This window comes from Chaetodon trifascialis, chromosome 9 (genome assembly GCF_039877785.1).
Source record: "Chaetodon trifascialis isolate fChaTrf1 chromosome 9, fChaTrf1.hap1, whole genome shotgun sequence".
In the NCBI taxonomy this organism is placed as follows: domain Eukaryota; kingdom Metazoa; phylum Chordata; class Actinopteri; order Chaetodontiformes; family Chaetodontidae; genus Chaetodon; species Chaetodon trifascialis.
In genome coordinates this window covers 1,182,229-1,199,181 of record NC_092064.1, presented here as the reverse complement: position 1 = coordinate 1,199,181, position 16,953 = coordinate 1,182,229, and the positions used below count along the sequence as shown (strand labels likewise).

At 39.4% G+C, this 16,953-nt stretch overlaps 2 protein-coding genes and 1 long non-coding RNA gene across 8 annotated transcripts in view; 1 reads left to right on the top strand and 2 right to left on the bottom strand.

Annotated features, from left to right (window-relative positions):
• nf1a (neurofibromin 1a) overlaps positions 1-16,953 on the top strand; it is a 170,923-nt gene that overhangs the window by 132,519 nt on the left and 21,451 nt on the right. For 5 of the 6 annotated variants that reach the window (XM_070970162.1, XM_070970164.1, XM_070970161.1 and 2 more), the window contains 5 exons: positions 9,260-9,692; positions 10,054-10,394; positions 11,231-11,433; positions 12,710-12,903; positions 12,990-13,130. In XM_070970162.1, the coding sequence (XP_070826263.1) occupies positions 9,260-9,692; positions 10,054-10,394; positions 11,231-11,433; positions 12,710-12,903; positions 12,990-13,130 (1,312 nt within the window). Of the gene's footprint in view, positions 1-9,259; positions 9,693-10,053; positions 10,395-11,230; positions 11,452-11,764; positions 11,942-12,709; positions 12,904-12,989; positions 13,131-16,953 lie in introns of those variants that run through there. The other variant, XM_070970165.1, reaches the window with a different exon arrangement.
• On the bottom strand, positions 1,532-3,019 carry LOC139336833 (uncharacterized). Its single transcript, XM_070971085.1, has one exon. It carries the CDS (start codon positions 2,759-2,761, stop codon positions 1,532-1,534), a length of 1,230 nt encoding a protein of 409 aa, XP_070827186.1. The 5' UTR covers positions 2,762-3,019.
• On the bottom strand, positions 5,221-15,165 carry LOC139336197 (uncharacterized). Its single transcript, XR_011602464.1, has 3 exons — positions 14,779-15,165; positions 8,898-9,065; positions 5,221-8,615 (listed from the first exon to the last, which is right to left on the bottom strand). It is a non-coding gene; the product is annotated as an uncharacterized lncRNA (long non-coding RNA).

Sequence of the window (16,953 nt, the reverse complement as noted above, 5' to 3'; positions counted from 1 at the left end):
CTGCAGCATTCATAGAAACAGCTCTGAAAACCCACTGTACTCTACAGTACCTGCTGAACACTGGAAGTAGCTGGTAAATATTGGGGAGCATTTAGCAGCTAAAGAGACAGATATTTTAGACCAGACCAGAGATAAAGTGACAATGAATATTGACCTTACATTAAATTTCAAATGAATGCGAATATTGCTCTGTGTGCTGAATATGTGAATATAACCAGAATCAGAATACAGTCAGACAGTGTGTCACATTGCAATGAATGCACTATAGAAGTTTTCCAGGTTCCTTTTAATTATTAGCCAAAATTCAGAGTAACTCTTTGAAATATATTGTTACTGCATAAGACATTACATAATCACTGTTGTTTGACTAAAACAGATAAGCACATGATGGACATCGGGGTTTTCCATTATCTACTGTCTGACAATAGCACATGATGTTAACCCATTTGGTTGGCTCATAGTTATGCAAATAGGCTGGATCAGAATGTGAACAGAGGGCCAGCTCATAGGCTACTATCAGGCTGGTATGTGTCAGTAAACCCATTGTATGACTACAAATTCAGTAATATACTGTAAAAGCAATAAATACAATTGCAATGAAGTCACTTTTACCTTTGTCAGATAGGTTTTTGATATGAGTAACAGTTTAACTCATTTTAAGCAACCAGTTAGTGTACAGCTGTAGAATTATTTGGTACGTGGAAGTGGGTTTGCTTTTAATATGACATCCAAAACAACATCCACAACCACTCAGAGACATATAACAGAAACCATTTCACAAGACTTTTTTCTTGCCCAACATTCAGCCTGGAAATAGCACATTGTGAAAACCACGTAACCACACTGAACAGCACTGTTAACATATGAAGAAGTTAATCCATAACTGTCAGCAATAGGTACAGTTGAAAAGTGCTAAGTGCTGATTAGCACTTAGCACTTTTCAGCTGTACCTATTGTGGAGAAGATGGGGGAGAATGCCTAACCGTTGTGTAGCGTGTAATGATGGTTGTGCCTACATATCCACTAACACACTAGAGGAGCAATGCTCTTGTGAGCAGACAATATGCAGTGTAGTTTTTGTTTAGACATATTTACACAAGCCTCATAAAACAGTGTCACTTATGACTAACAAATATGAAAGTCAGATATTGAGAAATGTGTTCCTCTATTATGAATATTTTGAAATTCAAAAACCTGTAATTCTAGGGCTGAAGGTAAAGAACCTTCTGTTTTATCAACTGTGCACGCTACATTACTCTGCACATCTGTAAATCAGAGATAAACAAAATATGTATAGTCTTGACTGTCAAGTGGACTGTCTTCTGTGTCAGATGAAACATTAGAAACATGTTCTCACTATTACATATCCTTTTACATATCCATTAAGTTCACTCAAGATTTCAATTATGCCAGAGCATTTTTCACAGCTCCAGACAGAGTAGGGGGATTTGCAGGATGGTCTTCATTAAGGTTTGCAACGTTTGTGTACAGTTGGTCATTTGTTTGTGAAGAGGACACAGAGACAGAGTTTTTAGATAGGCTCTGCAGTGTCACCTTTGCTGTTCATTTCTGGAACAATTACAGCAGTCCCATTGCTTCTTTGTACATCATTTCCTTCCACCTCTGGAACAAATATACTCTCTTGATGTTTATCTCCAAATGTAGTCACTGATGGCATGTCTTCTGACTCCTCATCTTCTTCTGGGAGCAAAGACATCCTTTTGGACAGCCTCTGAGGCAGGAAGCTGGAGAGAGGAATTTGGTGAGATGACCTCAATGTTGCCTGGCCATTGTCTGCTCCACCCCCTAGAAATGGTGAAGGACCGACCCAGTCCCTAGTTGTGTTCTGCTGCCTCTGAAGCTTCTGTTTCTTTATATAGATCAGCAGGAATCCTACCATCATCAATACCAGGGCTCCACTTACTAGCCCTGCCACAGCTTTGCTGTGGTTTGTTCCATTTTTTAACTTTTTTTTTTCTGGAGGACCTTGTCTATTCTTTGCCTCAGTTTGGATGAGTGGTGTCTTTGCTGTGGCCAGTGAAGTTTTGTATAAGCCTGTGGACTGTATAACCTCACCACCTGTGACTGGGCTTGTACTTGTAGACTTGTTTTCAACACGCTTGGAAGATGTGGTTGTAGCAGAGATGAGGTTTGTAAACTGTGTTGGATGTCTAGATGGAGGGGTAATTTTATCACCGGTGAATTGGGAGGTCAGTGTGTTTCCTGTGTCTTGGCTTTGGGTGGAGCTCCATAGCATTGAAAGTACCCTTGTAATTTTGGTGGGGTTGCTGGCTTGACTAGTTACAACCGATGTTGTTGAGGTTGTGACTTTAAATTGTACTTCTGTCACAAATTTCATGTGCACAGTTGAGCTCTTCAACTGAGATGATATGGAAGTGGGTGGAGTGGCTGCTGTTTGAATATTTGCTAAGAATATTTCGGAAGTTATTGTTTGCATTGTTTGCAGTAAAGATTTAGTGCTGTGTTTTCTCAGTTTTTCCTTTGAGAGTGGATTTAAGCTGGACGCCTCCTGTGTTGTCAGCTGGTCGTGAGGGAATTTATTTCCTACCTTCCCCATCATCACATTCATGAAGTTGTGATTTTGGCCAAATGTCACTTTGCTGCTTGTTGTCAATTGCAGCAACCATATGAAAAGTGGGTTTGCAAAATTGATGGTCATTGCTTTCTTCAGTCTCCTGCGGCCTTGCTGTGTCTTTGTGGCTATAACAGAGGAAGTTATTTTATCAGAGAGGCATAGCATACAGTCTAAAGAAGTGATTCTCAACTGGTGGGTCCTGACCCACTTTTGGGTCGCGGACCCATTTTCAGTGGGTCCCAGGCCTTTGCCTGGGCAAAAAAAAGTGTTAAGAAAAAAATTTGCTTTTATTTTGAGGGGGATTTTTTAATGCAGCGGAGTGCCATCTTTTTTCCTCAATTTGGGTCGCGGCTTGTCATTAAGGGCTTATGGTGGGTCCTAAAGCCAGACCAGTTGAGAACCACTGGTCTCAAGCAATGACTTTCTGATGAGGAAATAGTTATGACAGTTCGAGCAACAAGGGGTAGTGTTGTGAAATGCAGCCTGGTCTTGCATTGTTTCCTCAAAATGCAACTTTAAATGAATATATTTTTCAAAGGTATGTACTGGATATATTTTAAACACTAGAGTCAACAGTTTTATCTGATTTACATTAATTTCTCCACTTGTCTTTGGTTACATTTTACAATGTTAAAATATATGAATCAAATGGAGATTTTCAGTTTAATCAAGGAAGTCAGCTAGTCAGAAGTTATTTACTTTGTTATTCTCATTTCTCAATCAGAAATTGCTCCAAAGTGCCTTAGTTGTGATTAAGTTGTGGATTGGAATTGTTTCAATCCATCAAATACATGCAAGTTTTCTGTATATAGATTTGTCAGCCATGGCAGTATTATACACCCATTTAGCATCAATCCAAACACTTAAGATATTAGCTTGACCTAAGGCTATATTAATAATTTAAATGATTAATATGTACTTACCAATGACTTTACACTGATGACGTCTGTAACCCTTTAGTTGTATGGTTCCAGGATGTTATTATGAGTGAAGTAGTTGTAGGATTATTATGCTGTTGCCTGTGTGGCAGGATGGCTCTTCTCTGCTGAAATGTTGAGACTTCACTTACAGGAAGTGTCACATGTGAAACTGATGACAACCCTATGTATGCTCAATCTGCTGTGCTAAAAATAGTAGTTCCTGTTTCACACCAAATCCCTGCTTGCTGTGCATTTGTGAAAATAGGACGTATGACATGCAAGAACACAATATAGGAACATTTTTAGGGAATTTCTTCTGATTTGGCACAAACGTTCACTTGGACTGAAGGAGGGTTAGGGTTAGATTTTGGTGATCAAAAGGCAAGGTCACTGTGACCTCACAAAACACATTTTTGGCCATAACTCAAGAATCCATACTAATCCAATCCATACATGCAAATTTTGACAACATTACACAGAAATGCCTCATTGTAATGTCCTGCAAAAACACTCAGGACCAGAAGGGGAGATTGTTACCATATTTTCACATTAGGTTGGACCATGATTGGTGATGCTAATCATGGTTGCCCACCATGAAACTGTGATGATTGTATATCTTCAGCAGCATAGTCTGTGCTGCCGGGGTGAGTTTAAGGTGTGTGTGAAGCATCATTTTACAGTCTGTGGCTTCTTTGCAGCATCATGTGCAGGTGGGCAATATGACCTAAAATTTATATCATGGTATTTATTTTTTACAGTGATGGTATTATAACATGGTATTATAGAGGAGGCTCCATTTAGCCTTCTTAAATTAATGTGTTTACGATTGCAACCCCCCCAAAATCTATTTTATTATACATTGTGAATGCCCAGTAAATGCAATAGTTCTCCATAATAATTATAAATATAGCCACAAGCAGTTATTCCAGGTCCAAGCCCTTTTGTTTTTCACAGAAGGAAGCAACTCAATAGGCCAAAATTAAGGAAAACAGTAAAATAGCAAGTTTAAGGCTTTGCAAAGGTAAGCAAAGTTACTTCAGCTAGTTTAATTGTGTTTAAACAAGTTGTGAGACCAATCACACACTTGTTATTATCACAAAATTTGCTGCATTTCAGCAATTTCAAAGAGCCACATTTTCCACCTTTATCAGATTTGAAAACAACTTGATGTATATTTTCAGAAGAGTGGGATGTCTTGAGTGACTTTAATCATGATTGCTCAAAGGCATCTTGAGTCATTGAGTAAATATGTGATAGGCCACGCCTACTTGCACCTATCAATGTGGCACCTTATTAATATTACAATTTTATTTAAAACCTTGCCCACAGAGTATGCACACCTAAATTGGTGAAATTCTGTCCTCTAAGTTTTGATATACAGTACACATTTTTGGTATTTGTGGCACCAAAATTAAAATTTTGGGTCTTAATTACAGGGCCACCATCCGGTCAATTGGGCTTCTATTACTTGGGAAGCACTTGCCTATCATTTCCAATTATGGGGCTATGTCTCATATTTCTAGCTCATTCTAGCTGCATAAAACAGCCCATTCAGGGCTTGAACTCGAATGCTTTTAATGAACCGGCACAAACACAACAAAGTTCTGCAACTCCAGGGCTTGAATCCTAATAATAGATAATAAGAATAAATACAGGCATAGTGACTTAAATTCTGGATATTAATTTGGAACACAAGGCATTGACTCAATGCAAAATCCATTTATTTAAAACCTGACATGTTAGGCTTTTTTTTCCCATGTATACAAGAGAAATAAAAGAACAGTAGTATTAGAACGTCTGCTGTACAGGTAAGAAATCACAGACAGCTAAATTGACAGACACAGAGTTCAACTGAGATTTATTAATAAAGGACTGTTAACAGACAATGTGCTCAATTTTCAGACCGCCACTTAAACACGGCTTGTTACCTCTTCAATACTTTAAAAGTGTGTTGATTTTTTTGTTTGTCATTTGTCTCTTTGTTTCTTAAATTGTTGTCCACTCAGTTGTAAAGTTGTAAAACCAGAGAATTGAGCCAAATCACACAGTTGTACAGCAAGTATTGAAAATTTTAAGCAAAAATATGTAGTATATGGTATTTGTTTAAAATTTAGATTTAATTACTTTTTATTTAGTTACTTTTTCCTAAACAGTATAGATATTCTGAATAAATTCCACAAGTAAAGTACAGTATATACAGTACACATTACTGGAACTGGGTATTGAACCATGATACTGTTATGGTGCGGACCAAAGTGGCTGTAGCACTGAGCATCAAAAACTGGCATTGAATGCATTGTCAGATCTGAAAACTTGTGAACTTATTCTTTGATCAGATAAAAGCATATTTTGCCAGATTCAAACTATATATGTAAATATATATGTATACACGTATATATACATACCTGTGTGTGTGTGTGTGTCTGTCTGTCTGTCTGTCTGTCTGTCTGTCTGTCTGTCTGTCTGTGTGTGTCTGCGTCTGCGCGCGTGCGTATATATATACACACACACACACACACACACACACACACACACACACGTTGCAATAACGCAAATCAATTTTAACTGCATCATTTTTTTTAATCGCAAGATTAGCATTCTTTGTGAGCTAGTGAAATTGTAGTTTTTTATAAGCTGTGGCCACTGCTAGTAACGTTAGAAGAGCTACAGGATCCGGTTGTAAACTGGAAACAAAACAATAGGCACGCCCCACGCACTTGTTTGGTCTTGCCTGCTCACTAGCTGTGAAAGAGTAGACGACCGGTTTGTGTGGATGTCAAGTGTGAAACGCCGAAATGGATGCGAACAAGATTCTGAATGGAAAGTTTAGTTTCAAAAAGTTGCCAGATGGGTCGACTGACAAGACCAAAGTTATCTGTGTGTATTGTCAGTGTGAACTGAATTATCACTGTAGCACATCCAGTCTGAAATACCACTTGATGGCCAAACACACAGCTGATGCGAATTCTCCGCCACCCCCTTGTCAAAACCAGGTGACAATGGATGGCTTTCGACAGAGGCATATGGATACTGCAACTAAGAACAAGCTTACTGCAGCCATAGCCAAGTAATGTTCATTGTTTCTGGAAAGAAATAAGGGGCTGGGTTGATCAGCCTCTGGTGAATAAATAGAAGAGGGGTATAGTCTGACTGCTTGTATGTTCAAAGGAAACTTTAGAAAGGAAAGTTTAAGCCATGGTTTAACTGCATAGCCTGAGTCCTAGTTTACAATGATGTGCACTTTGGAACTTTATCTTGTATCACCCTGTTTTGATCCCTTAGAAAGGGTTGTTGAAGGGACTTTTTTGTAACCAAGTATTTATTTTTTTGTCATCTGTTTATTGACAGTGTTATAATGTGTGAGACTTGATTCATACAAATGTGAATGACTGCTCAAAGTGAGAATGTTTGTGTGAAATATAACACTACACATTGTTGTTTTCAATAAAAAAAAACAGTTTCACAAAGCAAGCCTATCCACTTTTCCATGTTGATAAGAGTATTAAAATGATAATTAATGGGACATTTAGAATAGATAATGTGCAATTAATTTGCGATTAATTGCGAGTTAACTAAATATTTTAATCGATTGACAGCACTAATATATATATGAATATATGTGTGTGTGTGTGTGTGTGTGTGTGTGTGTCTGTGTGTGTGTGTGTGTGTGTCTGTGTGTCTGTGTGTCTGTGTGTGTATCTGCCTCCTAACTTATTTTCTTAGAGGGGTTTATGTTGAAAAATGTACAATCCGGTTTCCAAAAACGTTGGGACACTGTATAAAGCATAAATAATAATGGGATTTGCTAATCCTTTGTGACATATACTCAATTTAAAACAAACACAATGTATTTAATGTTTTAGCTGATCAATTCCATTGTTTTTTCTAAATATGTGATTATTCTGATTTTGATGGCAGCAACATTTTTCAACAGGTTGGAACAGGTGCAACAAAAGACTAGGGAAGTTGTGGAATACTCACATAAGACCTGTTGGGAGCTTTTCCCAGGTGAACAGATTCAGTGGTAACATATGATAGTATTGTGATTGGGTATGAAAGGGGCATCCTCAAAAGGCTCAGTCATTCCCAAGCAACGGTGGGCCGAGGGTCACCACTTTGTGTATTGGATCTGACTACTTGGACAGTTTTGGGGTTTTTTTTTCCGAATGATTGCTTTCTGTTTTTATTTACATTTTAACACAGCGTCCCCATTTTTTGGTTTGGGATTATATTTCTCAATGTAAGATATCGAAATTTGGTATGGGTACCAAAACTTAGCTATTTTATCCGCACCAATATTCAAAAATTTTAAATTTCCAGCAGACCTAATTTTAACAAGGTGAAGTGAATTGGAAAGAACATGAATGAAACATACCAATTTAACACAGTTGAACTGTGAGGTTGCTGCTTCTCTTGAGTGAAGTGTCTGGTATACTGAGGTCAGGTTATTTTCTTCACACAACGAGGGGCATATCTTCTAGATCCCTTGGAACTTCCAGGCAGTAATCTCTGGAGCTGGAACTTGGCATATGACAGGCTTTCTCTTCATGATCAAGAGACATTGCCATGGCCCCTTCAAGTCCTGCCTCAGCTTCCTCTCCTGCCTCTCGCATTTCAGACTGCCTGTCTTCCTCCATCTTGCTGTCTGCTCTAACCTCCTCAAGCATGACACTGGCATCACACGGCCCAACCAGTCCCCTGACGTCAGGCCGGTTAATGCCCCAGTAGCCCGCACTGCTCACTGAGTCCATGTTGGACTGGGAGGTTCGAGAAGCATAAACCCGGTGCTGAATTTTGCTGACCTGACATGCCAGTACCACAGTGGCAACCAGAAGACAGACCAGTAGTCCCCCCGCTGACCCTATGGCAATCAGACCCATTTCAGTGTCGATTAAGCAGTCGCCACGAGTGCCATTGGTGCCTGTATCAGAGTTTGTGTGGTCAGTGGTAGTGAGGGTCGGCTCCAGGGCAGGGGTTGAGCTGCCACCATGATCCTCTGCTTTGTACAAATAAGGCTGGGTCGTTGAATCAGCACGATAGAACAGCAGCAAGTTGAGCAGGACAAACAGCCAGAGAGTTCTGGTACTTTCCATTGTGCTCTGAGATAGAAAAAATGTGTGTAGAAAGAGTAAATCCAGTTCAGAGATGCAAACCTTCTGCATTACTTGCAGCATGCAACTTAACTGTTTAAAATGAACTTAAATATACTGAAACTCTCTTTGCCCTGATGAAGCTACTTAAGTACATCTGTGTCATTGCAAAAGATTCAGACCAGAAAGTTGATTTTAAGTTTACTACTTAATAATTTTTGTGGTATCATATTTACTAAATCTTTCACTTTGAATGTGATGAAAAGCAGATCTTGTATTGATAATACTTACTCAAAGAAGTCTTATTTGGAGGTCTTGATACAGGGATGCAGTGAGACACCTGCTGCAGTCAGACTTTTGAGAAGCTCTGAATTCACTTCCTCAACCCCTTTCTGGGTCTTTTTCTGATCTGGTTATTTCAGGGCCTCCGGTTTGATACCACAGAAGACCTTACAAGAACTGACAGACAAAAAGGAAATACAGTTTATCAGAAACTAAAACAGTTTTCATTAGTGTTGCATATTATTCTATGAATAAACTTTAGACTTGTATACCAAAGAGAACCCCAAAAACAGTAATGCACCATTTACTGCAGAAGGCCAGAATTTGAATTTGACCATGTCCTATTATTATTTTTAATCTCTTTTCTGTAGGTTCAAAACAGGCCAGATCAATGGTGACCTGCTCATCTACCATGTCCTCCTCACCCTCAAACCCTACTATGCAAAGCCTTATGAGATAGTAGTTGACTTAACACATGTAGGACCCAGCAATCGCTTCAAGACTGACTTCCTGTCGAAGTGGTTTGTGGTCTTCCCTGGCTTTGCCTATGAGAACGTAGCAGCCGTCTATGTCTACAACTGCAACACTTGGGTGAGGGAGTACACCAAGTACCATGAGCGGCTGCTGACTGGACTGAAGGGCAGCAAACGGCTTCAGTTCATCGATTCTCCAGCTAAGCTGGCCGAGCACATTGAGTCCGACCAACAGAAGCTGCCTGCAGCCACGTTAACTCTGGAAGAAGACCTTAAAGTGTTCCACAATGCCCTCAAGCTAGCCCACAAAGACACCAAGGTTTCAATAAAGGTGAGGATGCAGCCTTAGTAAGTTTTACAATAAGGTGCCATGAATATAACCGTGATTCTGTCTTTAACATGAATAAAACAGAATGGAATAATTTGCCTATCCGTGGCTCACCACTTTGTGAAACATATGGCTGTATAAAGTACACGGGTTCAGGAACACTTCATAAAAACTTCTGTTAGTGAATGCAGTTCATTTGCAAATTATTGCATTCTGTTTTTATTTATATTTTACACAGTGTCCCAACTTTTGTGGAATTGAGGTTGTACATCCACTGAAAGGATTAGATTTACGAAGGTTAGTAATATCATTATAGAGCAAGCCTTGGAATTCCTAAAACAGTGTATGTCTTCTTGCTGATCAGGTGGGCTCGACAGCAGTTCAGGTGACCTCAGCCGAGCGGACCCGTGTCCTGGGCCAGCCCGTCTTTCTCAACGATGTATACTACGCCTCAGAGATTGAAGAGATCTGCCTGGTCGATGAGAGCCAGTTCACCCTCACCATGGCCAACCAGGGAACACCGCTGACGTTCATGCACCAGGAGTGTGACGCCATCGTCCAGTCCATCATCCATATCCGGACACGCTGGGAACTGTCACAGCCAGATTCCATCCCACAGCACACCAAGATCCGGCCAAAAGATGTCCCTGGCACCCTGCTCAACATCGCTTTGCTGAATCTTGGCAGTTCTGACCCCAGCCTCAGGTCAGTCCTTCAGGGAGGTAACCTTACCTGGCTTTATGAAAAAAGTGGGGCTGCAAAAGGTTGGGATGCTGTTTAAAATGTAAGTAAAACAGACTGTGATAATTTGCAAATCCCTTTTGACGTACACTCAATTGAAAACAGTACAAAAACAATATATTTAATGTTTTACCACAGCAACTTCAGCGATTTTTGTAAATATATACTTATTCTGAATTTGATGCCAGCAACATGTTTCAAACAAGCTGGGATAACTGCAACAAAAGACAGAAAGTTATTGAATGCTCAAAAAGCACCTGGAACATTCCACGGGTTAACAGGTTAATTGGTAATGATTGGGCGTGGAAGGGGCATCTTCAAAAGGCTCAGTCGTTCACAAACAAGGTCAGGACAATTTTTTTTCACATTCATCTGTTTTTTATTTATGTTTTCCACACTGCCCCAACCTTTTTGGATGAATGATTTTTCTTTATGCCAGACAAGTTGTAAGTTCTGCTACGGAGTCTTCCCAACTGGAGGATCTGAGAATCCACACCAAAAAGTATATTCTGTATTATTGTCTAAAAGGCAGCAAGCAAGTGCCCTCTTTCTACATAAAGCTATTTTGTTTAATTCTGATATTTTCTCTTCTGAGCTGCAAATGAAAAATTACCTTGTGTGATTTTAACACGTAGACACTCAGGTTGAGTTAAATTGTGCTACATGGAGAAGCTATTATTTTGGTCCAAAAGTTTTAGGGAAAAAATGACAACTGAGCAGTGGTGAAAACTGGAAAACGCTTTCTGCACTACTTTTGTCATTCCTTAACATTGCTGACTTGTTGCCTATCTCACATCCAGGTCTGCAGCTTACAATCTGTTGTGTGCTTTGACCTGCACTTTCAACCTAAAGATAGAGGGCCAGCTACTGGAGACATCTGGCCTCTGCATCCCAGCCAACAACACCCTTTTCATTGTCTCCATCAGCAAGACTCTGGCTGCCAATGAGCCCCATTTGACACTGGAGTTTCTGGAGGAGTGCATTTCAGGCTTCAGCAAGTCCAGTAAGTGCAAACAAAGCTGTATGTAAAGTATGTACATACGGCTGTTTCACTTTATAAGAAGAAGAAATCCCTTCATTAGTCACATTTTACACACAACATGCGAAGTTAGGAGGGGAAACTGCACACCGCATGCATATGTGAAATTTATTCTCCGCCTTTAACCCATCCTTGGTCCATCCTTCCTCCGTGGCGGACCAGGAGCGGTGGGCTGCCAGCCGACCGGGCCCGGGGACCAGTTCCTGTTGTCACCATTGGTCAGGTGGTGATCTCTTTGCATGTTTTTAGTGGGGGTACATTTTTTATGGAGGATACCCCAGGTGAGCACGGGGAGAAAATGCAAATAACTCACTCTTTTTACCCTTTCTAAACCTAATAGACACATTGTGCTGAAATGGATGTTCTCTGCTACTCACTGAAAAGCACTGTGTTTGTATATAACTGCCTTTTTCAGGGTTCATGATAAAAATGCATATATTGTTGAGCACATCAGGAGATTCTACGAGAAGGTCACCTGATCCCAGGAGCTTAAAAACAGCAAATTATTAAGGGCACATTTGTGTTCTTGGAAGCACCCTTAGTTAGTTACAGAAAGTCATAAAAAGACTATGATGATTTTTTTTTTTTTTTTAATAGTTTGTGCTTTTTACACTATGTGAAGCATGTGTCGTGTTTCTAGTGTGTGACTGTGCTTCCTATGTTTGGTTGAATGCAACCAGTAGCATGATTTCAGTAGACCCTCCTTGCCAAGTAAATGCAAGGTGGATACACTTTTTTTCAAACTCCACTCCTCTAGTTGGCAAAACTGACTTCCTGTCATAAATTTGTAGAGTTATTTCCTGAGACTGACAAGTTCCTCCAGAGCCACTCAAGCCATTATACAACTGTTTTGAGGCTGAGTGAGTACCGATCTTCATGTGGAACATCAGTGAGTAGCCCTTTAAACAGAAATTATGTTAAGATGGTGCTTTGTTGAACTTCGTTAAGTCACAGACACTATTTTCACCATTGACCCAACAATGAACTTGGCTGTACTTTGTATTAAACCAGTAAATTCAATTTTTTCAATTCAATTCAATTTTATTTGTGTAGCGCCAAATCACAACAAAAGTTGTCTTGGGACACTTTCCATACAGAGCTGGTACAGGCCGAGCTCTTTTATCTACAGAGACCCAACAATTCCCTCATGAGCAAGCACTTGGCGACAGCGGCGAGGAAAAACTTCCTTTTCCCTTCCTTAAATCACATGGTGTGTTCAGAAGAAGTTTTTCTATTGCAGGTATTGAGCTGAAACATCTCTGCCTGGAGTACATGACACCCTGGCTGCTTAACCTGGTTCGCTTCTGTAAACACAATGACGACGCCAAGCGCCAGCGTGTCACTGCCATTTTGGACAAACTCATTACCATGACAATAAATGAAAAGCAGATGTATCCCTCTATCCAGGCCAAGATCTGGGGTAGCCTTGGCCAGGTGAGTCTACCTCACCAACTTCTTGATAAGTAAAATGCAATGTAATGTAGTGTGGATTTGACCTCTAACTTTCTCACTGTCTTCAGATAACAGACCTGTTGGATGTGGTGTTGGACAGCTTTATTAAGACCAGTGCCACAGGAGGTCTGGGCTCCATCAAAGCTGAGGTCATGGCTGATACTGCAGTAGCTCTGGCTTCAGGGAACGTCAAACTGGTCTCCAGCAAGGTGAGACTCTCCACTCTGAGCTATTACATGGTGGAATAATATTTGCCCAGTTACCCAGTGTTTCCCATAGGATTTTGTGAGACTTTTGGAAGGACTGTGATTTTTGTGAGACTGTGGCATGCATTTTACATTTTAATATTTAAATGCGTCAATCTGGTGCACTTTGAGGTTTGATCCATGAAAAACATTGTGCTCTTGTAAACAATTTTGTGCTGTAGTAAACAATTCAAACATAAACACATTGACTGTACAGAGTTTAACGCAGTTCACAAATGGTCAACACAAAATCTACTGGATTAAGCCATCAAAGAAATTGCACAAAAGTGGTTAATCACCATCTAATCAGTAATAACAACAGGCAGTGTGACTTAATCAACACAAGCTTATGATCCGCACTTATTGGGAATTCATCATTATCAATGGTAACTTCTGCAGTAATGTTCTGCTTGCTATCATACATTGCTAATGATAAAATTTTGTTTGGACTAGTTGATAGTGTAAAGTTAACATTACGTACCTAAGACAATGTTGTGTCCTCAAAATGCCTAGATCAGATGCAGCCAGGAATGTTCCAATGCATGTGTGTGAGCGTGCATGCCTGACTGCAGGACATTATGCATGTCAAAACAAATGCTCCTTTTATTAGAAGTCCACACACCAATTGTGTCTTGCTGTGTGTCAGAAGTCATCTTTTAGTCACATTTGTGATAAGGCAACGCAAGTTTGTCTATGTAGCACTTTTCACCAACATATTCAAAATGTCTACAGCTAAAATGCCATTGTACCTACAGATGTTTTTCAAATGTATCAGGGAGAAGTGGTTGAGGAAGAATAATACTAAACAACAACAATAACCACATGCCAGCATGGCCAAAATACAGAAATGCACTTAGACATAAACCAGCTGAATTGAATTACTAGCTACCTGCAGTAGCTTGATCTTAATCAAGATATCTTTTAGCTCTATTTTCATCTCAGAGTGCACCAGAATGATTAATGTGCATGTTCAAAATATAAAAATCTTCTTCTGACCCCAGAGGTTTTGGTTTATATCTCTTCTGTTTTTCATTCCATTTGAGTTTCCAGGCCTGCATACAAACACCACCATTCTTGGCTACCTGGACCACTTTGACACAGTCCGTTAGGCAACACCTTACTTACTTACTTAATCGATTAGTTTTCAAAAATTTTATTAATCTGCAATTATTTTTGATAAATCAGTTTGAGTATTTTTTTAAGAAAAAAAAAAGTCAAAAGTCTCTGATTCTCTCTTAAATGTGTTTTTTTCTGGTTTCTTTCCATCTCTATGATAGTTGTGGGTTGTGAACACAAGACATTTCAGGAAATCACCTTGGTCATTGGGAAACATTGATAGATTTGATTAGTCAAGAAAATAATCGACAGATAAGACCAATAATGAAAATGATTGGAAGTTGTAGCCCTAGAATTATTACATTATTACATTCAGTGTGATAATACTTCCATATTGCTGAAGTAAGTGTTACACTTTATTACAATACTGACATGGTTACACTAATTATAGTTAAGTGACAAGGTGAATGAATTGATTTTTTTTGTAATGGTTTAGTGTCTACCAGTTTGACACTGACACTGAAATCACAATTAAATGTAAAAATTAATTACTTACTAATGGGACAAATAAATCCAAAGCTGGAAATCACTCCTTAGAGTATCCAAAGAGACAAATTCATCCAGTCACTATCCATCATCTGTGTGGTCTGGATCCAAATTCAGCCTGGTACTCAGATAAACACATCATACACAGACCGACACAATAGAAAAGCCAAGGCCCGGCTCCTATTATGGAAGACGACAGCTCTGCACTGAATAGTGGTCATTGTGAAGATTGTTGACTTTAAAAAAGCCAGTCCATATTTAAGTTGAATTGCTGCTCCCTTCAGTAATTTTAACCAAAGTATTGTATTGAATTTAGGAATATCAAATTAACAATTGTACATGGCTGTGGGACCATACATGAGTGTTTGTGTTGGTGTTATCTACAAGGTTGCTGTCTGATGTCATGGCAGGCCAGCCTACTAAACACAATGGAGCCTTGTCTGCCGATCTTGAACTCTTTGTCACCCAAGAGTTGAATAATGCTGTGTTCTAACTGGTTATAAACATAGCCATGTTGTAATATGTATCAGCTTCATAACCAAAAAGACAAGCACAGTGTTTACCGCGGGTCACTGTGAATTGTTTCATTAGAATCATATTCGTCAGTAGACTCATGCAACTTAAACTTGATAATAGAAGTTATTTGTAACTTATGTGACTTAGGTTTGTGCTGCTCTGCTCATTATTTTGAAGTTAAAAATGAATCAGATGATTAGGTGTAATGTGGAATAAGTGGTTTCTTGCAATTCCCCTTAGATCTAGAATGTTTTGGTTTCTGTTAAATATAAGATAAGACTTTATTGATCCCACACTGGGGTAATTAAGTCGTTACAGCCAGCAAGTATTAAAAAAGCAAAAACAGTGGCACAGAAGAGTCAAGATAAGAAAGTATAAAGGATACAGAATAGAAAAACAAGTAGGTATATGTACATTATGTGCAGATTATAAAAACAAAACTAAATGACATAAAAATATGCTACTGCCCATAAAAGTACTATTGCCAATATTCCTAATGGAAAAACTGCTAATGTCATATGTTTATTGCACTTGAGAAATACTGTTGCATAGAAATCTTGAAAGGGCATTGAATTTCACAAGTCTATGCATAAGAACAATATATACAGTTCATAAAAATACTGTTGCCTATGGATAATGAATAGTGTTATTGCATAGTTGAGAAAAAATATACAACTTAACAAATTGCACAATGTGTAATGATATTGCACCAGGTGAAATGGATAATGTGTTAGCACTGATAACAGTAGTGCAGAAGAAAAGTTCATTTGTGATGTGAAAATGGGAAAGACAGCATCAAAACAGTGCTACATGATGCCTTAGCTATTAGTCTTCCGGCCCACAAACTCTCCTCTCGTCACCGATTAATTAGTTGATTAGCTGGTGAACATAGTGGAGCATTTAGCAGCTAAGGACCCACATATTTAGTGGATATCAAAAACAGAGCTAAAAGACAGACAACATTGAATTTTTACCCAAACACAACTCCATATGAATGATAATTTTGCTCTGTGTCTGCTGCATGTGTAAATAAGCAACATGTTTGCTAACATGTTCACCTTAACAGCTTTATAAGTTGTTAACATGTCTGTTGTGTTTCCAGCTTGTTCTGCTGCCCTGAAGTGGCCAAATCATTTCACAGCTTTTGACAGAAAGCAAATGTGAAATTATTAAGGTGTTAATTATTTAATCTGTTAAGATTAAGATTAAGATTTGTACTTTATTAATCACAGCACACACATGCTACAGGGAGGAGGAGACTGTACACACGCCATGCTTTTTGTGAAATTATTTTTTTCCGCGTTTGACCCATCCTCGGTCTGGCAGACCAGGAGCGGTGGGCTGCCAGCTGCCAGCCGATGCCGGTGCCCCGCGTCCCGGGGACCCATCCTTTTTTCGTCACCGTTGGTCAGGCGGTGATCTTCTTGCTTGTTTTTAGTGGGGGTTATCCATCCATCCATTATCTATACCGCCTATCCCTTTCGGGGTTGCGGGGGGCTGGGGTTCCCAGCTACAACCGGTCGCCAGCCGATTGCAGGGCCACATGCAAGGACAAACAAACATTCACACTCACACTCAGACCTATGGACAATTTAGAGTCATCAATCAACCTAATGAGCATGTTTTTGGTCTGTGGGAGGAAGCCAGAGTACCCAGAGAGAACCCACGC